The following is a 24,025-nucleotide window of genomic DNA, read 5'->3' on the forward strand; positions in this document are numbered from 1 at the left end:
CGGGATCCGGGTGCTGGGAAGGGACTTCGGGACAGGCTCCCTTGCGCTATCGGGGTAAACCGGAGGCCCGGCGGAGAGGGAGGTGTGGACGCGTAGCCGCGCCGCGAAACGTGCTTACAGTATATATATCCTGCGCTTTCAGTCTTTCTCCAAGCGCAGAACCCCTCTCCCGCTTCCGTCCTCCTTGGAAGACCCCCTTGCGCCCCCCCCAGTCTTCTCCCCGCTTCTCTAGGGAGGAACTTGTAGTCCACCACAGGGCCGGATTTAGGTTTGATGAGGCCCTAGGCTACTGAAGGTAATGGGACCCTTTATATGTCCAGCTGTCCTTTGTCAACAACAAATTGCCGCTGTTTTTTGTGTTGAATACTGTATATACTATATGGTAATTTATGGACCTAATAGGTATCTAAAGCCATTTGCACATAACAAATAGGAGCCTACACAATACAAAATACTGTTACTGTATGTAGGTTTTATTTTATTTGTTTTTTATCTTATATTTTGGAAATGTACATCCATTTTTTCCCCCTTTAAATTTTTTTGGGACCCCCAAGAGAGTGGAGCCCTAAGCTATAACTTGTTTAGTTTATACGTAAATCCGGCACTGGTCCACCAGATGGTGTTGCACTACCGTTGCCACCATTGGCCATGCTGGCCGGTGCTGATGGGGAGAGTTGGAGCGGGTGAGATTTCCCACAACTACTGTTGGGTTACCCTGCTGCATGTTCTGCTTTCACAGCATCCTCCAATAAGGCAAATTCATGCCCCTTTCGCAGAGACCTGCCTGCTTTTCAGCTCTCTTTTGCAGTTCCTGCTTCATCAGGTGCCCTTCACTTCCCACCACAAACAGTTTAATGCCTTGTTGCCATTCTTCTCCCTCTCTTGCACCCCTTCACCTTCCGTCATTCATGCTTTGGGTCCTTTAGGAAAGTCATTCCTGGTGGCTCAACCGAGAAGCGTGAATGAAACCTTGAAAGTGACACATGAGAACCCAGCTGGATTAGACCACAGGCCCATTTGATTCTGTATTGTGCTCTCACACAGTGACTAACCAGATGCCTGGAGATGGCCTCCTTCTTTGGGTGCACTTTCTTCTTCAAACATAGTCTTGAGCGTCAGACGTGTATTTTGCTGCACAAAGGTTATTGCATGTTTTTGTAGACATACTCATATAGATGTGTCTCATGTATGTTACAAGACAAAACATTGCATTCTCAGACATTGATAATGATGCTACATTTCCTCCTAAATCTATTTATCTCAAAATGATGATAGGGATATTAATGACATATCAGTTACAACAGTTAATTGTGGGCTTAACAACTAGCTGCTAAATACCAGGAATAATTTTTTTAAGTAGACATATTGCCTCAGCTGTTACTGAGACAAAATAATATATTACACATATGTCAGTTGCAACTACTTTTGTATTCATTGCTGGAAAAGGGAAAGCATTTATCTTTTAGTCTCTTGGCTGGAATCTACACACATTTAGAAAACACTATGAGAATGCTTTTTTAAAAAAAGTTTTGAAAAATACATTGAATTTGGCATAGCTCACTCTCGCCATCTAGTGTCACAATTCTATATTGCACTCTACAGCACATTTAAAATATTTTATTTGCAGCTGTGTAGCTGAGTCTTGGTAGCAGAGTCTGTATGTATGCTGGCACGTCTTCTGAGTTGGTTTATTGACGTAGGTAAAACCTGCCTTGTTTTTGACAACTTGCCTGGTACTCATGGGTGACCAGGAAATTCATGTAGGTGAATGAACAGGTTGGTGGAGGAGGTGTGGGTTACTTGGTCTCTTTTCTGCCAGTCCACTTGGTTTCTTTGCTAACCAGGCAGGAAGGAAAGCCTATTCTTTCATAACCACGAAATAGGCTAGTGAAGGAGGAGCAGATATACCCTTCCTTCCTACATGCCCTTTCACTTAGCAAGCTGGTTAAAAAAGCTGCCTTCTAAGAGTCTAGTAGCTTGCATTTTCATGTTGGCCACAGAAGAGGGGACTTTCCCTCCTCCATGGCCACCATGGCAACACAGACTTCTGGCTTCTTAGTAAGCTGTGGTGGTGAGCTAATTACTTTTGTGGGCTTATTTTCAATGATGGCTAATACTAGGTAATCCCTCAGTTGTTTGGGGGAATTCACACCTTTGGTATCAGATGTTCATAGAGGAACCAGACCAGATTCAATCCATTGGTTTTTGGTTTTTATTATTATTATTAAATTGTTAATCTTGTGAGTGCACAATAACACAACTATTATGAGAGAGGGGATGACAATCAAGCATTGTCCATACATTCAGAGGGACAGAATGTTATGTTTATGTAATGCAACACATGGGTATATGAAGAGGGGGAAATGCTTATTACATGCAGGAATGAGGAGATAATGCAAACTATTAACATTTTGGCTCTTTCCAGCAATGGACTCCAGCTGAGAACAGAAAAATTCTCTTGTAGAGATGCCACCCTAAACTTATAGGCTATATCTGATACCAAAGTGCCCCTTACATTGCTATTTAATTAGATACCTACCTGTCTCCTTTGTATTATAACTACTGGGAGTCACTGGTAGACATTAAAAAACAGGATACAATAAATACAGTATTACTTTGTTGAAACTTTGATTTTGCAAGATTGGAACTCCTTGGTTCTCAAGACAGCTCCTTGCCACTAGAATATGACTGACTTGCTTAACAATGGAAAAGAGTGGTTGGGTGAAGCATCTCTGTTTATATAACTTGCTCTTCTTAGGCACATAGTTTCAGTACATTTATCAACTCCAGTTGTTCCAGAATTCTAGATTTTGTGTGCACTTGGACAAACAGAAAAAATATCCTTGAGGGACAGCACAGCTTATTAACAAGCATTAGAACAAAGCAACTCTTTGTTTTTCAGTGCTGCACGTTTCTAAAAATATCACCAGCTTAAGTTTTGCCAATTCACACCCTCATGCCTCATACAGCCAATTAATTTTAATGCAGTAACACATAAAGAAAGAAATTTTCCTAGTCTTGTTTAACCGGTTCAGAGAGAGAATGTAAACATAGCACTAATTTATTGTGAAATATGTACTCAACAGTTCCAATTTTGCGTATGACCCAAGGTCAGTACTAATTGTGCATTCTTGCTTTCTCAATAATGTCCCACGACCCTGTGTGAAATTATATACAGCTCCAAAAAAAATTCCACTGGAAATTTCCCAGAACTACGACCATGATTCATTGGCTCTTTCATTGAAATTAATAGCAGAATCCCATGGAGATAATATTGTCAACTTTTCTGGTAGAATGTTATCTGGTAGGACTCAGCCACGTTAATAGGACTGTGGGAAAGTTTTCTATATTTCTTTTCCTTGAGTTCTCATTTGTATGATCTGGTCTCATAGCAATTAGTGTAAATGCCAAGTTAAATTAAAGTGTACATTTGTAAACTAATTTCAAAACCCTATTTACTTAAGCCAATAGGTTTATTTGTGTGTAATTAGTATTAGTAGAATCAAGTAGGCTGTTAGGATCCATGTCCTCAATTTTCCTTTTTTTTGGCTCCAATGTAGGTGAGTAGAGAGAAGAAAGATCAACCCATCATGGCTGTTCCCATAGCCATTCTTGATTGTGATCTCTTGCTATATGGTCGTGGGCATCGAACACTTGATCGTTTCAAACTGGAGGATGTGACTGATGAATATCTGGTGTCTATGTATGGCTTCCCACGTCACTTCATTTACTATCTGGTGGATCTTCTGGGTGCCAGCCTTTCTCGTCCTACACAACGATCAAGGGCCATTAGCCCAGAGACGCAAATTCTTGCTGCATTAGGTTTTTACACTTCTGGTTCTTTCCAGACTCGCATGGGAGATGCCATTGGCATCAGCCAGGCCTCTATGAGCCGTTGTGTTGCCAATGTTACTGAGGCCCTGGTGGAGAGGGCATCTCAGTTCATTCATTTCCCAGATGATGAAGTGTCGGTGCAGCATCTGAAAGATGACTTTTATGGGCTGGCAGGTATGCCAGGGGTACTAGGACTAGTTGATTGCAACCATGTCGCAATAAAGGCACCCAGTGCTGAGGACTTGTCATATGTGAATAGAAAGGGCCTTCATTCTTTAAACTGCCTCATGGTTTGTGACGCCAGGGGAATGCTACTGAGTGCGGAAACACACTGGCCAGGCAGCTTGCAGGACTGTGCTGTGCTGCAGCAGTCAGCCCTCAGGAACCAGTTTGAAGCTGGCATGCACAAAGATGGCTGGCTACTTGGTAAGTTCTTTCTCATGACTGGCATCTTTGAAAGTCTATTTTGGTGGAATTTCTGTTTGGTTCTGTAACATGCCACATAACATTTATGTGTCAAAACTGCAGATTTTACAGTTCTCCCTCTGTAAAGATAAATCAAACAAAGGTAGCATGAAACAGAATAATAGGGTAGCATAAAACATAGAATCTTAGAGTTGGAAGGGACCCCAAGGGTCATCTAGCCCAACCCCTTGCAATGCAGGAACCTCTGCAAAAGCATCAGTGACAGATGGCCATCCAACCTTTGATTAAAAACCTTCAAGGAGGGAGAGTCCACCACTTCTCGTGGTCAACAGCTCTGACTGTCTGAAAGTTTTACCGAATGTTTAGTCTGAATCTCCTTTCTTGCAACTTGAAGCCATTGGTTTGAGTCCTACCCTCCAGAGCAGGAGAAAACAAGCATGCTCCCTCCTCCATGTGGCAGGCCTTAAGATATTTGAAGATGGCTATCATATCTCCTCTCAGTCTCCTCTTCCAGGCTAAACATAGCCAGCTCCTTCAAGCGCTCCTCATAAGGCTTAGTTTCCAGACCCTTGATCATCTTGGTTGCCCTCCTGGTTTCATACACATAACTGGCTTCATATAGATGCCTGGTTTTATTATCAGGTGATGGAATTATTTGCACTCTCCTGTCCCTGTTTGGTTTGTGATCTTTCTTTTTCTTTTGACAGGTGATAGTTCATTCTTTCTTCGCACTTGGCTAATGACCCCTCTGCATATTCCTGAAACGCCTGCAGAGTGCCGGTATAACATGGCACATTCAGCCACTCACAATGTCATTGAACGTACATTCAGGACAATTCGGTCCCACTTCCGTTGTCTGGATGGGTCAAAGGGCACGTTGCAGTATTCTCCCGAGAAGGCCAGCCACATCATTCTGGCTTGCTGCGTGCTTCATAACATTTCTCTAGAGCATGGACTGGATGTGTGGTCTTCCCAAACGATGGGACAGATGGAACAGCCAGAGGAAGAATATGAACATATGGAATCACTTGACTCTGAAGCTGATCGAGTTCGTCAGGAATTATTACTCACTCATTTTAGCTAACATTACAAGACATACTAAGTTGGACATATTAAAAGACATGCAAACAATTATGATAGATCCTGATTTTCCTCTTACATTCAGCAAGAGAAATAAATGGGGATGCAACTATTGAAATTGAAATTTTGTGTTTGTATAATATTTTGCATTTAATATACTATTTTGGTTTCATTGTGCACATTGTATCTGATTCCGTCAGTACTCAGTATTTCAGTACCTGCTACTTTTTAGTGTCCAGCCTTATTGGAGGACCATTTATCAAGGACAATATGATATGGGAGGAATGCATATTCAGTTTAATATTGTATTTTTAAGTATTTAAAAATAATAAAATGTATCTTGTGTATGGTGTAACAGATTCGGAACACTTTTGTTTCAGTTATTAACTGAAGTTCACCCATATTGGTCTGTACAGACACAGCAGGTGCTGTAATTCACCCAACAGTTTAACTTTACCCTTGATGGTGCACTTTTCCATTGTCTCTTGAGACAGACGAATGCCAACTAACTAAACTGTAAAAGTGGCTTACACATGGTTAAAAATAGAAGCATTCCTCTTTTTTTGCTTGGTAACTTATCACTCTGGTCTGCCTTTTTTCATCCAACAGCAACTGGATTTGTGTAACAGAAAGGGATGTTGTTATTATATAGATTGAGGTAGGAGGGAAGGAATGGTTTGTGGTCCATTTTGTTGTCCCAGTTACAAAATGGGAAAATGGCCAACATTGAAACGGACATGTAATTCCTGAGTCATCAAGAATGAGAGGTCAGAGCAAAAATAGCCTCAACAAATCTACAAAAATATTCCTTATGATCAAATATCCTTACTTCTGCCCAATGTACCAACACAAATCTTTGTAAAGTCTTAGTAATCATTAAACTAGAGATTAACCTCTCACTGTGGGTGTAAGAAAGGTTTATTGTAGAGACCCCTACATTCTTCACAGAGACTTGCACCTCATGGAGTCTATGTTAGTGTCAGATTAGGGAGTCTTCTTTGGCGATCACTCATAACTGAGTAAGATTGTCTTCCATAAACATGGTTTTTGTTTTTTTATAACAATTTATTAATTTTCCAAAAAGAACATAAAAATAAACATAAAAACAACAATATATAATGGAGAAAAAAACCATCATAATAAAAAAATTTAAACCATTATTTTTGCTTGACTTCCCTCCCCTCCCCCTCTTGGTTTCATTGTTTAATACTTGTTCGTGCACGTCCTTATAATCTTAATAATTCAACTTTTAAACTTTGTTCATCTTAATACAAGTGAGTTTTAAAAGTTATACTAACGTGAAAGTCTGTACACAAAGCTTAAAAGATGAGCATTAAACCTTTACCCCTTTTTTATTATGCAAAGTCCTCTTTCTGTCTTGGGTTCTACATTAACTAGTTTATCCTGTATAGTTCAATAGTTTAGTTTACCAGTCTTCTTTGTCTTCTTTAACGGAGGCTTATTCCTTCTGTAGGGCCTGGTGTCCAATCTTTCATACAGGAACAATGTATTTTGTTCAATAAGTCCAACAAGTTCTGTACATCTCCATGTCATAACTTCAGTTTTTTGAACAACAATCATTTCCCAATTTGTTTTCAAATCTTTATATGTCTGATCCCAGGCTTTTTTAATGATTTTACATTGCCATCACATATAATAACCTTTTATGCTTTTTGCTCTCCCTTTCTGTTTTTTCTCTATCACAGTCAAAGCCTCCGCACACAGGGTATCATAGGCCTCCCAAATCAATTCACACGAGGTGTCATTAACTCATAAACACGGTTTTAACAGTGAGTCCGTAAGTGACTGTGGAGGCCAATTCTGGATCCACACGTCCTTCCACAGCGGGGACATAAGTTTCCAGGCGGGAGTTGATCACTGTGAGGGTTTGCCAAGTGTGCCTTCCTCTTAGCATGTTTCTCCCTTTCGTCCTGAGTTCGAGTGTCTTCAAAGCCCATGACACCTTTGGTAAAGGCTGTTCTCCAGTTGGAGTGCTTGCAGGCCAGTGTTTCCCAGTTGTTGGTGTTTATGGTTTCCAGTGATGGGTTAAGGATTTGGTTCCAGCACCCTTTTTCCATTCTTAACTACTTCTACCCCAGGTGAGGCCCTGGCCTGGAAAAGAAGTCCTGATGTCACTCCATGCCCAGCTCTGTACCCAATCTCAATAATGGGGAACCTGCCCCCTCAAAAAAAACCTGAGGTGGTGCAAAGAGCCTTGGCTCCTTAAAGCCAGTGCCTATGATGGGAATAAATTCTTACCTGCTTACAGTATTTGCCCTGCTCTAGATTCCATTTCTAACGGTGTAAGTCAATGCATGTCTACTCAGAAGTACAGTTCACTGGGACTTAACTGCCAGGAAGATGTACCTATGATAGTTGGTTTCCAGTCTTGGTAATGTTGCAGCTAGATCTAACTGTGTGCCAAATATATAGAAAGCTAGTAACCATGGTGAGGAAAAGCTTTTTGAACTCATTTGTAGAAAAATTGACTCCATATTCCAAAATTTATTTTACAAGATATGTAAAGTACTTCTGTAATTTAAATGTTTGCTATGGTATTTGAGATCCGGGATACGGGTGGCGCTGTGGGTTAAACCACTGAGCCTAGGACTTGCCAATCAGAAGGTCAGCGGTTCGGTCCCTGCTCCTGCCAACCTAGCAGTTTGAAAGCAAGTCAGAGTACAAGTAGATAAATAGGTACCGCTCCAACGGGAAGGTAAACGGTGTTTCTGTGCGCTGCTCTGGTTCGCCAGAAGCGGCTTAGTCATGCTGGCCACATGACCATGCCGGCTCCCTTGGTCAATAAAGCGAGATGAGTGCCTCAACCCCAGAGTCGGCCACGACTGGACCTAATGGTCAGGGGTCCCTTTACCTTTTACCTATGGTATTTGAGAACATGCTGCAATGCTAGGATGTGCTGCTGTAACTCTGAATGAATGTTTGTCAGGCTAGCATTTAGGCAACAATGCTAATATATGCTAAACTCAGAAACCAGATTGAGGCAAAACTCAGGGACAGAGTTTGGTAATCTGTTGTAACGTGGTGCCTTGGGTGCGGACAAAATTTGGTGCCATTCAAAATGGATCTTCTCAGTTATGGATCTTCTCAATTTTTCTCCCCCTCAGCTTAGTGCCCTGTGCAGGGTGAATCACCCACACCACCCTAAATCTGGTGCTGCAAAACTGATTAGAAACGAGAGGGCCTTATGAAACTCAGACACCTACATGTACAACATATTGTTGCACAAGCAGGTGATGCAGGACCTTCATTAAGTACCTGTCCTTAATTATATTTGTGTTGTAATTATGATGCATAGCTCCTGATGATATCATGGCAGAGCTGTCAGTGACTCTGAGAGCTAAGAGGAATAGATGGGAAAAGATGGGAAAAGCAAGCCTAAAGAGAGCCTAGTCTTAATGCAATCCTAACTTTGTCTACTCAGAGAAACTCCTATTGAATTCAATGGGGTTTACCCCCAGGTAAAAGGGGTTATGATTGCAGCTGTTGCACAGGGAGTAGTACATTTTGCTTTGTGAGTTGTTGAATACAAGCATTTGCTTCTTGTGCCTTTTCTTAGTTTTTTAGCAGAACTAATATCCTCAGACACATCTAGAAAGTCATGCAGCACAACCTTATGTAGGCTTACTCAGAAGTAAATCACAATGTGGTAGCAGTAGGAGGCCTCTTAAGTCTCTGTTTCAGCGTGGATCTACACACAGGAAAAAACACTATAAGTCACAAATTAAATCGTTATAACGAACGAAAAAAACACTACAGAACCATCTGGTTTGTTCTACAGCACCATCTGGTGTTGCATGTTTATAACACTTTCAAAACACTGTTTTTTTGACTAATGTAGGTGAGTCATCAGTGCCACCAGTTTTAACAGCAACCCTGTGCATATTTACTTCATAACGAGTCCTGGTGAGTTCAATGGGGCTTATCCTAAGCCAACGGCCATACATATAAAGTGCACGGTTTCCCCCAAATCCTAGCACAAACTAGGGGGAAAGCTTTCAATGTGTGGTGTGGACGTGAACCTTTTTTTCTGCACAAAAGAGTGTGCGTTCATTATAGAAAGTGGAATTGATAGTGTATGGGGAAATTTGGGAAATGTGATTATTTTTTTTAAGGGAACAAAAATCCAGTGCGCAGTCATCGTTTGCCAAATAAAGTTATACTGATTTTTTCCCTAAGTCTTACAATAAAAATGTATTGGAGGCAGTGGTGGTTATTTATGGCTTTGTTTTTGCGGGGGTGGGGTGTAGCCATTTTTAAAGAACATGTGTTGTACTTTATGGAGGTCCCTGGCAGATGATTACCAAGGGGACGAGGGCGATGTGAAGGTGAACATCTCCCCTCCACGTATCCCTCGGCTAAGGGCTTGTTTCGCAGCAGACGATCTCAGAGCCCCGGAAGGAGGCGCCTCCTGACGCAGGCCTCCCCGTGGGCCCCGCCCCCTGCCTTCTTTCCCCGCCCCCCGGTCGCGAGGACAGCGCCGATCCCGCTCTCTGCGTTCCATTCGTCAGCCCTGCTCCGCTTTTTGCGCCTGCCGTTCGATTGGCTCGACACTCGGCATCTCCGCACTCGGCTGCTTAGGTGCTCGGCTAGGCGCCCTGGCCTTGGTAGTAACTCGGAGCAGCAGCAGCGGCGGCAGAAACTGCAGGGGGAGAGGCCGCCGTCGGATTTGGGTTGTCCCTCCCTGGACCAGGCCCCGACCAGCCCGGAGCGTGCCTCACGCCACCGCTCCGGTCCTCTCCGGGATTCGAGGGCGCCAGGCCTTGGCCAGCCCGCCCCCCCCTCGCCTCAGGTAGGCTCTGGGCCTAGAGGCTCCGGGCCTCGTTCCTCTCTAGGGGGGTTGCCGCGCTCCCTCAAGCCGGCGGGGAGAGAAACACGGCGGGTGGGGCCGGTCGGGGAGTTGGGGAGCCTGAGGCGAAGGGCGGGACGCGTTTCAGGAAGGGTCGCCTGGCGTCGAGGTCCTCCGCTCCACCCCGCCCACCGCGGAGCCTCCCGCAGCCGCGTCTTTCTCGCGAGGAGGCTGCCTGACTGTGGCCCCCGCGTCCTCCCCGCTCGGAGAACCAGCTAGCCAGACTCCTGGCGGCCTTGGCCTTCCTTCCCGGGACCCGCAGAGCGAGGCTCTGAAGGCCCGCCCTGTGTTGTTTCCGGAGCCGTCGGTCTGAATACAGGGAGGCAGCGCTTCCTTAATTTAAAATACATTCGGTTCCCCTCCGCCCACGTAAACACTCGGCCGCACGGGTATTTCCCCTTTTCAGGGATGCGAGGAGGAATTTTTCGCAGCGGGATGTCTGTTTTCCTGTGCGAATGTGGCTCCGAGCCTGCCTGCGCTTCCTTGAGAGTAAGGCCTGGTGGGCACGGGGACCACGACGGCTTGGCTCTGAGGAAACGAGCACGAGATTGCAGGGAGAGTTGGCTGTTAGCTCGCTGGGGTCTCTCTGTACACGGGTCTTAATTAATTATTATTAAGAATAATTAAATGTGAAGAGGGTTGTGAGGCTTTGTATGTAGAAGAAGGTATTTGGTTCGGAGAACTCAAGCCTGTTTTCCCCAATGTTTTTATAACTCCATCCAGCCATATATTTAACACCACAATTGGGATACAATTGTTTTTTCCGGTCATCAGGATTTTACAGAATTGTGGGCTGGTATATGTTGGTGTGTGTGTGTGTGTTCTGTACCATGAAATTGCTTATTAGTTTTCTAAACTGTGTGTGTTTGGTATGCTTTAAGGATTTGGACTTCAGTGTGTATTGCGAGGAGAGAGTATGGCAACTTAGAATAAATGGGTTATGGAGATAGAAGACAGGTAGCTTGGAGAAGAGTGTGCTAAATAAAATACTGAAGCCCTACTTAGCTCCCCCCCACCCCCAATTCCAAGTTTTATTCAAAACTTTGCCCTCCCCCCAACAAAACACATTGCAAGTTTGCAGGGAAGTACACTTAATTTTAGATAAGTTAGTTTGATGTTTTCTGTCTGAAACATGGCTAAAATTAAAATGCCACTTTGGTTATACTGTGCAAAACTGGATGTTGCAACTTCTATAAGCCATGAGGTGATCCAAAAAACGTCTTTCTGAGGAAAGTGACAACAGAGCATACGTTTTCATAAATCTTAGCAGTTTTGCCTGTCTGCATAAACCTGTAGTATTTGAAATCTCAGTAGTTCATGCTCACCTGTCCTCCTGAGTTTTTCTGTAAATCTGAAAGTAAATTCCACAAGTGCCTTTCACATTTGATTCAGATTTTTAAATACTTAAACAAATTTCCTAACATGTCACCTAAATATGTTTTCTTGCAGTTTATATTAACTGCTTCTTAGATACAGAAAATATTTTTTCATTTACTATTTTCTGGAAGCTTGTTAATATTTGAATACTGGCAGCATGTTATTCCTATCTCAGTTCTTTAGTTTGTCTTAATATGACTTGCTTTCTAGACTGTTTATCACTTTTGTAGTTTTTCTCTGAATCTTCTACCTATCATCATCTTTTTTTAACTGAGGTATCTGGGTAAACATAACACACTGAATGAAACTTCTCTGCTCAGCGTTGGGTAGTACAGAAAGAACTACAGTATTTAATACAAATCTAATGCAGATACAGATCTCAGGATGGCATTAAGCTTTGGAGCTGCATCATTGCCTTCATTGCTCATTTCATTTGTTTACATTTTTCTCAGAAGTATTATTGAGTATTGGCACACCTGCTTTTATAGTTGTGTCTTGGATGTGTCTCGTATATACATTTTACATTTGACCTTGTTGAATTTTACTTCATTGTTAACTCCTCAGCTCTTCATTTTGAAACTATCTGGAGTTGTTTTGCTTTTCATCCAACATGTTTACTGTTACTCCCATTTGTGTTGTACTTGCAGATCTGAATGAATGGATAACTACTTCATCCAAGTATTTTTTTAAAAAATAAACTTGCTGTTGTCACCACTAAAATTATTAGGTGATATACCCTAAAATACACAAATGGTTTTGTATGATAAAACCAAGCAATAGGCACAGGAAGAACCAGCAGAGCAAATATTTTAGGTCTAAAACTGATAAATAATAATTATTATTATTATTATTATTATTATTATATTTAATATCTACCTTTTCATCAGATGGTCCCAAGGTAACATACCGCATTAAAAATAGATTAAAACAGATTGATTGCTTTAACTGGTGTTGCTAGTCCCCTTATAAAGCAAATGAAACTGAAATATAATTGCATTTTAATACAGTTAAAAAAAAATTATCTGTATATGCACAATTGTAAAAGTTAGAGGATTGAAATATTTGAAGGGTGGTTATATAACTGGCCTTCTAAGGGAAGCTGGGTGAGAAAACTTATGTTGAGCTTCCTTTAAGGATGAAATCTTGAAGGAAGTGCCGCTGAATTCTGTAGGATTTACCTTACTTCTGTAGGATTTACCTTACTTCTGTTGGAGTAACCTTACAGAGGATTGGAATGTTGCTTGATGAAGCTCCAGTAAGGCTGAATGGCCAAAAAGACTGGGTTGTTAAAAAAAGAAATTAAACAAAGACATATCTGCAGTATTATAATCTTAACTTTGAAACATAGGCAGGTGTACAGATAGATTCAAAAGGGTGAGCAAAAAATCATTACAAAAAAGGTCATGGAAAGTTTTATTTAATGTGAAATTGTCAAATAGCACTATTGTGCTCTTGATTGAGTATTTATGAGAGGCCCCTTTTGCAGAGGTGACAGTATTGTGGAGTGCCTTATTTAGGGTTTTCTACTGCTGCAGTCCTTCAGATTGGGGTGCCCAAACTTTTTTCAAAGAGGGCCAGATTTGATGACGTGAAAATGCATGAGGGCTGACCAAAGTTGTTGAGCTTTTTTTACGATTTTACCCCAAAGTTGTTGAAGTTGTTTTTTTAGGATTTAACCCCAAGAAATAAACTGCCACAGGGGCCGAATTTAACCAGCCAGGGGGCTAGATATCCCCCCCCCCACGGACTTTGGACATACCTGCTTTAGAACAGACCACACAAGTGCAGTTTGAGTGTCATTAAACCATATTTTAAAACAGACAACGGCTGCATGTGTTGGTTTGTGCTGCACAAAATTTCCCCCAGTGCTCTTTCCCCATTTCTGCCATGTTGCAGATGAGATCAGCTGGCGTCTGTTTTGTCATATTTGAACCTGAGCTTATGGTTACTTCTCTTCAAACAAACCATGAATGGTATATAAAGCCAAGAACAACTTTGGTTACCACTTTGGCTTGGAGAGAAGCAAACTGTGAGTCCGGGTTTGGACAACACAACAAGCTAAGCTCTCTGTCTTGTTTCATTTTCAATGCAACAGGAGCGGGGATGAATGCTGTGGACTCTTCTGAACAGTGTGCACCAGCACATTGCTCATTCACATTACAACATCATTAGTTTAAAATATGGTTTAGGGTGATGTGTAAACTGGGCCATTGTGTAGTATTACTGCAGTCTAACAATGTAATGTGTATATTATGTTGTATAATATATAGCTTTCACAAGGCCTTGTCTCTCAGAATGTTCTTTCTGAGTTGACAAGTTCCAGTCTGTGTTTTGTTGCCTTAACCCAACTCAGCAAAGTGCTATTAAAAGTGTGCTTACTAGAATGATTGTTTTATTATCTCTTTTTCATTTTGTCTTCGTCGTTTTTGCCACTGTGAAGTATAACCCAAGCTTACTTTCCCTCCTTCATGTCTTCTTCAGATTGTCATTCAGGAATGCACTAGTTCCAAACCTGCCAAGTTCTATCATCTGTGGATCTACTTTTCCTTTGTTTTGGTAAGAAAAATCTTAGAACTATTCTTTGATCTTTTATGTATTGAGTTGCATTGTAAACAACTGGACAGTCTCATCAATTCACATCCAGTTAACATAAATTTTAGGCTTGAGAAACTCCATGGTAAGTATCCCCCTTGAGTATAGGAGCTGGCTTTTTCTGCATTCATTCTTTGTAGATTTTTAAAAAAGATTCTCCTTTTCTTAACCATGTGAGCATCAGCGTTCGGACTTAAAAAGAGATGCATTGTTTTTCGTGTTTTCTATGTTGGCTTGAGCCTGACTTTAAGAACTTTCTTCCCTTTTTAAAAAAGTACTATATATAACTCATTTAACTTGAGTAGTCTCTATTAAAAACAAACAAATAAATAAATAAATAAATAAAGCAGAATCAGTTCTTCAAATGTTGAAAAACTTATTTGGGGAGTAGGGGAGAAAATTATTTGGCAAGTGTGTGTGTGTATGTGGGGAGTTTAGTATCATTACCAAATCCTCGTGATTCAGCAAACTTCTATAGCAAATGGTAGGACCAAGTTTCCCCTGACTTTTGTCTCTGAGGAGAAGATGGCATTTCAGACTATAATGATGTAAATGTGCATCCACAGCAGGAACATCTGGGCACATTTTAAAACTAGCTTTTGCTATTGCAACATTGATTTTCTCTCAGAAAACTCAAAATTGACCAGGCCTGCACTTAGCTGATAAGAGAAAACTTATTGTACTTCACAGTTTGGTAGGAAATTGTTTCTCAAACTGAGAGTGCCAAACCACAGCAGAGACATTGCATGTGGTTCCACAGAAATAAAACTTGTCTATTATGACCTATTACATGGATACAGATGCATGGATTGTATGAACTGAAATGGGACAATTAGTTGCAGCCCTCCAGCTTTTTAATACAAAGGCCTTTGGAAAATACATTCTCATATGTGGGAATATGACTTCCCTCCCTTTTTCTCTAGAGTTGAGGCACTTGCAAGAAGTGGTACTGGAACTAACCTAACTCCCACTGTGCCAGAGGCTTTGATTGTTTTATTGTTCACTCATCTCTAGCATATGCTTCAACTGAAGTAGTGTCCACAGTTCAGAAACTATAATAAAACGTGGTTAAAACCAACCAATGTAACAAGATATTAAAGACATGTAAAGCAGCTGCTGAAAGTAAATTAGCTCAAGAACAGATCTACAGCTGCTGCTATTTTAGCCCATCAAAAGCACCTTCTTAAATATTCACTGCCTGTGAACAGTCGTCAAAGTAGGGGCAAAAGAGACTATTGTTAGAAGGGTATTCCATAGACTGAATGGTACAGTGGAGAAGACCTGGATCCGTGCCTTTCTATTTCACATGTGTGTAAGAAGGGACATGAACAGAGTCTCCCCAGCAGGTTGGGAAATTAGAGATGGGGAGGTATTTATGGAGGAGGAGACTTTCACTGGTATGTAGGATCCAAGCTGTACACTGCTTTAAAACTGAGAACCAGCACTTTAAATTGGGCCTGGAAGCAAATAGGCAGATAGTGCAACTGATAAAACAGGAATAATATGTTCTTTATAAAGTGTACCCATCATAAGGTGAACGGTTGGCTCTTGCACCATCTGCATCTTTCAAACAGGAGGCAGTCCTGTGTAGAGTTCATGGCAGTAATCCAAATAGGTTACAAATGACAGAGGCTAGGTGCCAGTTTGAGAGGAGCAGCCAAAATTCCCTCAGATGTTACTAATAAAGTATATTAGGGAATTTGAACACTTGTTCACATACATACAGATATCTGCCATTTTGCTGCCTATTCTCAGTGCTGTGAACAGTTTATTAAAAAAATACTTTCTTTTCCACCTTTGGATCCAGAAGGATTTTCAAGGTGGCTTATATAAAATAATGGAGTATAATTGCGTTAGGGCTGCTTCTGCACCTTGCAACATGTGCTGTTCTACAGGCAGTACTACAAGTTCTTCCAAAACAGTTTTCATTACTTCATTCTTTCCTTTCATCCTGCAGAATGCAGCTCCCATGCTTATATCTAGGGCAGCAAGATGGAATCATGTATAACCAATCCTAAAAACTGCACTGGTGGTTTGTGTTCCACTGGGCCTAATTCAAGTTATTAGTAATGGCTTGCAAAGTCTTCAACAACTTAGGACTCAAACCTCCATTTCCTGCCAACTTGATCCTTAAGATTAGCAATGGGAGGCTATTGCAGCCCCCCATCAGGATTTGGGGAGCAAGGATCTGTAGAAGGGCCTTCTCCATAGTGGGACCCGAATTCTAGAATTACCCCCATAGGTATGCCTGTCGCCCCCACTTTGGTTTTCAGACGTCAATTAAAGACATTTTAATTCATCTAGGCTTTTGTAGTTTAAATGTTTAACCCTTGGCAACAGTACTGGAACCAGTGTTTTAATGAGTTAATAATTGTTTTAGTGGTACATTTTTACTGTGTGTGTTATGATGGATATATGTTTGTACATCACCCTGGGCTCCTTTGGAGGAATGATGACAAACAAGCAAACAATAGAATGGCATCTCATTCTCATGGTTGGCAAGTGATTGGTCCTTTGTCTGGTTTCATGCTTATTATTCTCTTTCTCAGGACTCTAGGACTTGTTGTTGAGCAGGGGCAGAGAGAGAGGATCCAAGTGCAGCAGCTGTACATTGGGTCATCCACTAAGCAATAGTAGTTGGTCCTGTAACTTTTCTCAGTACAGTGGTACCTCGGGTTACAAACACTTTGGGTTACAGACTCCACTAACTCAGAAATAGTACCTCAACTTTACCTCGGGATGAGAACAGAAATCGCGCGGTGGCAGCAGGAGGCCCCATTAGTTAAAGTGGTACCTCAGGTTAAGAATGGTTTCAGGTTAAGAACAGACCTCCGGAACGAATTAAGTTCGTAACCAGAGGTACCACTGTATACTTTTAGACTTACATTTCTTTGAAACACTGCTAAATATTTTCATACAAAATGCCATTAATGCACAATTTCACTGTTCAGATGCTTTTGCAGGTTACAATTCATTCATTCATTCATTCATTTGGAGTATTTACACCCCACCTACTAACCAAAGTAAGCAACTTACAATGTATTTAAAATATAGCAAAATAGGCAAGAGTTACCAGACAGGCAAAAGTGTTACCACATTCCCCCACCCCCAAATGTCCCTGCTACTACTTTGTTTTTGAAAATTTGGGCTAGAGCAGATCTAATGTTGGTTAATAAGAAAAAGGTCCAGTTCAGAGTTTTGAGGTGCACACCTCTGTTCATCACTGTAAATTAATGGTTACCTTCTGCTTACTATCTCTAGAGCCATTTACTGTTGATGTTCTTGTTGTCTTGTACTTTTATTACTGAAGAGCTATAGGACTCTAAATTTGATTTGCTTTCATTAGCTAATCCAGTTGCTCACAGAATGTTGTAAGACGTCTTTGAGGAAAACAAGAAAGCAGATGCTGTTGCAATCTGTGTGAAACTACTGGGACCTGTTTTGGCTATTGGTAGTTTATGCTAATACTGGCCTGCTGCTGTGGACCTTAAAACAGTGGGTTATAGCTTCAAAATAACAAATGAACTTCATTGCATTACAGAGTTATGGCAAGAAGCATGTTCTGATAAGGGAATTAAGTTATGCATGGCAGGAAAATAAAATGTTGCTGGAATTTTATTGTTTAAAATTTGCAGTTTCTTCCATTTGGTTGAGTGAAATTGAGGTGCTCAGCCTCTTATTTAACTTTAGAGGACCTTGGTGGGCACAATTGCCTTGGAAGTACCAACTGCTAGCAGGGGACAACTGGCCTTCATCATGGGGCTGAGTGAGTTCCAGCTGCTCGCCTCTACTACTATGCCTCAAAGGACCTGCTGCCTGGCAACTGCCAGCAAGAAAATACTGCTTCCCTCATGGAATGAGCAAGAGCCAGCTGCTCGGCCATGCTCCTTTGCCTCAAGATTTTAGTGAGGGCTGTTCCTGGTATGACACCATGGAAGAGCAAGGATGCAAGCAGAAAATGCTGCCTAAATAATTCTGGTTCCATGCAGTTACTGTGTAGTTTTTATTTCTGTAAGCCACTTTGAGAGCATCTCAGGGAGCATCTTGGGATTATAGAATGGGGATTGAAGTATGGTGGTACCTCAGGTTACAGACACTTCAGGTTACAGACGCTTCAGGTTATAGACTCCTCTAATCCAGAAATAGTACCTCGGATAAAGAAATTTGCTTCAGGATGAGAACAGAAATCGTGCAGTGGCGGCGTGGTAGGCCCCATTAGCTAAAGTGGTACCTCAGGTTAAGAACAGTTTCAGGTTAAGAACAGACCTCCAGAATGAATTAAGTTCTTAATCCGAGGTACCACTGTATTCTAAATAATAGTAAATATGGATAGGGATCTTCACTCTCTCTTGTAATGTGATGATTTATTCTCTGTTATTAGGGGACATTTGGTCTGCTTCTCCCTGTGTTCTAAAAGTGGCTATAAGAATAAAAGGACAACTTTCCAGTAGGAATTTTGCAGCTTGTGGGGCAGCTTTTGATTTTTATGGCAAGGATTTATTGGGTACAGTAAATGCTGTCAGGGAGTGTGGAGGTTAGCAATTTCTCAGTGCAATACTGCCTTGCCAAGTCATCCTTGTTCTGGTCGTCCCCCCCTTTATAGCCATTTATATAGCTGATGAATGCTGTATTGTGACCAGTGTCTTGGGTTTAACCTTGTGTAAATTGCCACTTTTGACCTGATATTAATATGGATACTACAATATGCTCTGAGATACGGATGTCTGAGATGTGTGCAACACAATTCTAAACACATTTACTGAGAGGTAAGCCTCATTACCCTCAATGACTTATACTTCCTATTAAATATGGTTAGAATTGCAGCCATGCAACCCATGCCAGTGTTTTTGGTTGATTGTTCAGATTTCATGTTGGTCTTGCTCTTTCTGTGTTGAACAAGTTCATGGATTACACGAAACAAATGAAGTAGAAAGACATAGGATGTAAGTTTTGAAATAGGGATAGCCAATGTGGCGCTCTCCAGATGTTCTGGGCTCCAGTTCCCATTGGCCTCAGCCAGCATGGCCAATGGTCAAGGTTGATGAAAGTATAGTTCAAAAACAAATGGAGGGCATCACATTCACTACCCATGTCTATTAGTGAAAGAGGCTTGGGTTAGTCAATAATTACAGCAAAAGATATTAAGATTACTGATTGCTGAATGTTTCCTGCAGAGCAGGGGTAGCCAACATGGTGCTCTCCAGATGTTGTGAACTGCAACTCCCCATTGTTTCTCACCTTTGGGCATGCTAGCTGGGACTAATGGCAGTTGTAGTCCACAACATATGGAGGGCGCCATCTTGGTTACCACAGCTGTGTGCTTGGTATCCCTAAACCTTTTGTTGTTTCTGATTCATTGTATGCTTTGTGATGCTCTCGGTTTACAGCAACATTGATTACCCCTTTCCTAGCTTTGTTCACTAAATAAATGTGGGCTGATTGGGTAAGTTGCACATGAAGAGCATTGGAAACATGCATGATATGAATTGGAGTATTATGCTCTCAAGTGAGCCAAGGCTCTTCCATGTGCTTCTGTTAACTTATCCTTAATTTGTATTACCTGTTCCCAGGTGTGTGGGAGCCTTGATTTGCACCATCAAAAACCTGGTGGAAAAGGAAAGTGTTTACTTGGTGCCAAAAGTATGTCAATAAAGGTATCAAATGGACCTTACTTAGAAATCAAGGCAGGGCTCATTATATGGTTGGATGGATTATTTTGGGTTCCAGGCAAGACATTCATGAGCTGAGGCACTTTGGATTTTTTTCAAGTTCTTCCAAGTATTAAGTATTAAGTACTGGGGTGCTCCATGACATCCCATGCTTCTTCCTCAGAGGAGGTTTCTGGTGTTTTTGTTGGCAACTGGCATCTGCATTCATTTATTCTGCTCTTGATTAAACAGGCTTTCACACAATTGCTAGAACTGTTCTGTATGTACCTGGAGTTGAAAGCAGTAGAAACACTTTTCCAAAATCTGATAAACATTACCAGGTAGATATCTAGCATTCTTTCAGAATATTGATGAGTGAAACCAATGTATAATAGTGATGGGATATCCCTTGGAATGTCCACGGCGCACTCTCATGCCAGATCAGATTCCCAAAGGGGTTGATGTATGTGTATTTGCTTTTGAAGTGGAAAGAAAAAGTGTGAGTGACTCCAACTTCTTCCTATTATGGAACAAGTGTGAAAGAGGAGTTTTCTCTGTTCCCAATTTGCACAAGGAATAGAAACAGGACATGAGGAAGTGCAGTTGTAAATGGTTGAGGGTAGAATGAACACATTAATCTTCTGCATAATGGTATTCGTATTTTCTTTGTAAAAGGTTTACTTAGATTAAATCTTAAAGATGACTGGCTTTACCCATGTGATCATACAGTTGCGTAATTCTTTTAAAAATTAAAAACATCAGTGTTTGAAACAAATTAAGCCTAGGTGTTCCGCCCATTCAGAGCACCCCCACCCCCGGGGCCAGTCATAAAGGAAGAAAGAAAAACCACTCTCAGATTGCACTCAGAATGGATTATGAAAGTTAATCAAATGTATACACATTAACTTTATGTAAACTTGATTTATTACACTGGTGAGCAAAGCAATTCCTCAAGAAAATTCCCTTGAGAACTCTCTCTGTTAACTTTCCTTAGTAAGGAAAGTTTCTTTTCTTGCAATTGATTAAAAATATCCGTCTTGGTAAGCAGCTGTTGTCTTGGGTCAGCAGTCTGGAAGTTGTTCTCAATAAAGTAAAATTTGTAAGGAGAACTCCCCAGTTTCATATTATGCCTTGATAGTTTGTAGTATTTGATGAGACCAGCTTTCGTAAATCCAGTTGATGGTGTGCTTGACCTGGAAATATCTTCACATCCAACTTGGTGGTGTATTTGCTATGTGATTTGGGTTAGGTCACTTTATTCGGCCTGTGACATAACTCATATGGTGAGTTTTATGATGACAGGAAGTGATTTAGCAGCAGTACAGTGGTACCTCGGGTTACAAACGCTTCAGGTTACACACTAACCTGAAATAGTGCTTCAGATTAAGAACTTTGCTTCAGGATGAGAACAGAAATTGTGCTCCGGCGGCACAGCAGCAGCAGGAGGGCCCATTAGCTAAAGTGGTGCTTCAGATTAAGAACAGCTTCAGGTTAAGAACGGACCTCCGGAACAAATTAAGTACTTAACCTGAGGTACCACTGTAAATGTAATCTGTTTATGTTCTATCTTTCTCAAAGATATTTTTTTTAAAGCTGAAACTGTCTTGACTGGAAAATACTTTTATTCTAAATTCTACAAAATACATTTGAAAATGAAATTGCCACAAATCAATTCTTACGAAGAGTTATTTTAAAAAAGTTTGACAAGAGTATCCATGTAGTGAAGTGAACATGAATCAGGTGTTCAGTGAACCATGGCTAATAAGAGAGTGACTTGCTGTTTGTTAAATCTCCAACTACACAAAGTTTTTCTCGTAAGACTTTGCAGGCCATCTACTATGTGTTAGATTTGGCATGAAAATGCTGGACCTGGGCCCATCATTCTGCAACCTGAGGAAGATCTGTCTTGAATGTGCTGCAATTACAGTGGTCTCTCTTGAGAATCTGATGATGATAATAGTAATGCTATGTTGGTGGGGATGGAATGTTAACAATTACACAGAGAGATACCAATTTGTATTGACCTCTTGGAAACATCTGACTTGGGTTCCTTGAAATATATCTTCACTATCTAGATTTCCATGAGGACAGCCTTGCAAGGAGTGGATGGCACTTGTGTAGATTATTGGCACTTGTGATCTGGTGTCTCTCGGTGACTCATTCCCCTGCACTGAGACAGTAAAAGCCATGAAGGTTGTACCAGAGAAGAATGCTGTTCGAATCCTTTGGGGCCGAGAACGGGGCACACAAGCTTTGGGAGCACAGCGTCTTCTGCAGGAGTTGGTAGAAGACAAAACCCGTTGGATGAAATGGGAGGGCAAGGTAAAGCTCCTTATGACACACTTACAAGTCAACTGAACTTAGGAAGCTGCCTTGCACAAAATCAGAACATTGGTTCAAGTAGCTCAGCATTATCTACACTGACAATACTTAAGGGTTCCCTTTGTGGGTCTTACCTAGTCCTACCTAAACATACAGTGATCTAGGATAGTTTGGCATACAAAGCAAGTTCTTAACCATGGAGCTTCAGGCTGGGTATGACACTTCTTCCTGTGGGTAATTTGAGTTATATATATACTTCTTAGGTTTCTGAATTTGAATTAAATATTTTTATCTGGTATGTGCCAGATTCAGAATAAATGGATAGAACCTTTTAAATTTTTTATAACCCTTTCATACTCCTGGAACAATTGTGCAAAAGTATCATTTCTTCTCTCAAACTTCACACGAGGGAGGGGTACTGGTATACTTCACTGATACTTTGAGCTCAGAAAATGTTTTGTGCTCTTTTGACTTTCAGAAGGTTGAGTTGCCAGACAGTCCACGCTCCACCTTTCTACTGGCATTCAGTCCAGACAGGTACACATCTATGTATATATTTTCTGTTCTCTTTTTATTTATTTATTATTTATTTTATGTTCCCTTTTATCTGTTAGAAAGATTTGCGAAGAGAAATGTTCCTCAGCATACCTGTGAGAGCTTCCAAAGAGTCTTCCATCTTCGCTATACCAAGTGCTGCTCACTCTTTTGATTATTTGAAACTACTTGTGTACATGGAATACTCTTTGCAAACTATGATAATGACAGAATGTAGACTTGCAAAGAACTTGGTAGCAGGAGATGTTCATATAAACTGGTGAAATGCTTGTTGTGTTGGTTGGTTCAGGGACCCTACAGGGAAGGTGCTAAGTCCTCGAGAGCCCTGTGGAGGTTTTGTTCCTACTGTGGTAGTATCAATTTTCCTTTAGTGAATACAGCTTAGTGAATACAATTTTGCTCCTCCACCCTCTCAAATGTCCTTGTAGTCCGCTTGCTTTTGTTTCATAGAACAGTATGCAAGGCTGAGCCAATGAAAACTTATTCCATCCCTGTTTTCATAGCCACCTCATATTTTCTTTTAATTGGTCACCCCAGAGCAGGGGTAACCAACATGGTGTCCTTGAGGTTGTTCCTATTATCCCTGACTATCATCTATGCTGGTTGAGACTAATGATAGTTTGGAGTCCAGGAACATTTGGAGAGCATTACATTGATTACCCTTTTTCTAGAGTGTGACAGATGAGAACCAGGAATTGGCTTTCGTATACAAGAGAGCTTAGGGCCTGGCCACTGTCCAAATGTACCACAAGCAAGATTGTTGCAGTGCATATCAGAAAGAAGTGATGTTTGAAAATTGGGAGTGACTCACCCTGTAGGGATGGTATGGTATAGATATTAAGGTGGAAAGCACAATTTGGAGAACCTATCATTTTATGAGCATTTGACCAGTTAAAAATACAGTGGTACCCCGCAAGACGAACGCCTCGGAAGACGAAAAACTCGCTAGACGAAGGAGTTTTTCGTTTTCTTAGCCGCTTCGCAAGACACCTTTCCCTATGGGCTTGCTTCGCAAAACGAAGCTTGCCCCGCAAGCTCCGGGGATAGCGGGGAAGCGCAGCGCGTCTTCCCTGCTGTCCCCGGACCTCTTTTGAAGCAAGGGGTGGCGGGGAGAAGATCGCTTCTCCCCGTTGCCAGCCCCGCAATCTCCGGGGACAGAGGGGAAGGCGCGCACGCCTTCCCCTCTCTCCCCGGACCCCTTTTGAACCAAGGGGCGGCAATGGGGAGAAGCGATCTTCTCCCCGTTGCCGCCCCTTGGTTCAAAAGGGGTCCCGGGACAGAGGGGAAGGCGCCCTCTGTCCCCTCTTTTGAAGCAAGGGGCGGC

The 24,025-nt window shown here is 41.5% G+C and overlaps 2 protein-coding genes and 1 long non-coding RNA gene across 6 annotated transcripts in view; 2 read left to right on the forward strand and 1 right to left on the reverse strand.

Annotated features, from left to right (window-relative positions):
• Positions 1-132: 132 nt before the first annotated feature.
• HARBI1 (harbinger transposase derived 1) lies at positions 133-5,695 on the forward strand. The gene is made up of 3 exons (XM_053387078.1): positions 133-295; positions 3,561-4,260; positions 4,968-5,695. Exons 2-3 carry the CDS (start codon positions 3,591-3,593, stop codon positions 5,342-5,344), a joined length of 1,047 nt encoding a protein of 348 aa, XP_053243053.1. The 5' UTR covers positions 133-295; positions 3,561-3,590; the 3' UTR covers positions 5,345-5,695.
• Positions 5,696-7,075: 1,380 nt separating this feature from the next.
• On the reverse strand, positions 7,076-9,858 carry LOC128413161 (uncharacterized). Its single transcript, XR_008330264.1, has 3 exons — positions 9,663-9,858; positions 8,220-9,049; positions 7,076-7,890 (listed from the first exon to the last, which is right to left on the reverse strand). It is a non-coding gene; the product is annotated as an uncharacterized LOC128413161 (long non-coding RNA).
• Positions 9,859-9,958: 100 nt separating this feature from the next.
• AMBRA1 (autophagy and beclin 1 regulator 1) overlaps positions 9,959-24,025 on the forward strand; it is a 143,860-nt gene continuing 129,793 nt past the window's right edge. The window contains exons 1-5 of one of the 4 annotated variants that reach the window (XM_053386900.1): positions 9,959-10,150; positions 14,066-14,140; positions 19,747-19,830; positions 21,900-22,146; positions 22,625-22,683. In XM_053386900.1, coding sequence (XP_053242875.1) covers positions 22,012-22,146; positions 22,625-22,683 — 194 coding nt within the window. In that variant the 5' untranslated portion in view covers positions 9,959-10,150; positions 14,066-14,140; positions 19,747-19,830; positions 21,900-22,011. The remainder of the gene's footprint in view (positions 10,151-14,065; positions 14,141-19,746; positions 19,831-21,899; positions 22,147-22,624; positions 22,684-24,025) is intronic. The other 3 variants (XM_053386909.1, XM_053386892.1, XM_053386917.1) reach the window with 3 other exon arrangements.

The sequence above is a fragment of the Podarcis raffonei genome, chromosome 1 (genome assembly GCF_027172205.1).
Source record: "Podarcis raffonei isolate rPodRaf1 chromosome 1, rPodRaf1.pri, whole genome shotgun sequence".
NCBI classification, from domain to species: Eukaryota; Metazoa; Chordata; class Lepidosauria; order Squamata; family Lacertidae; genus Podarcis; species Podarcis raffonei.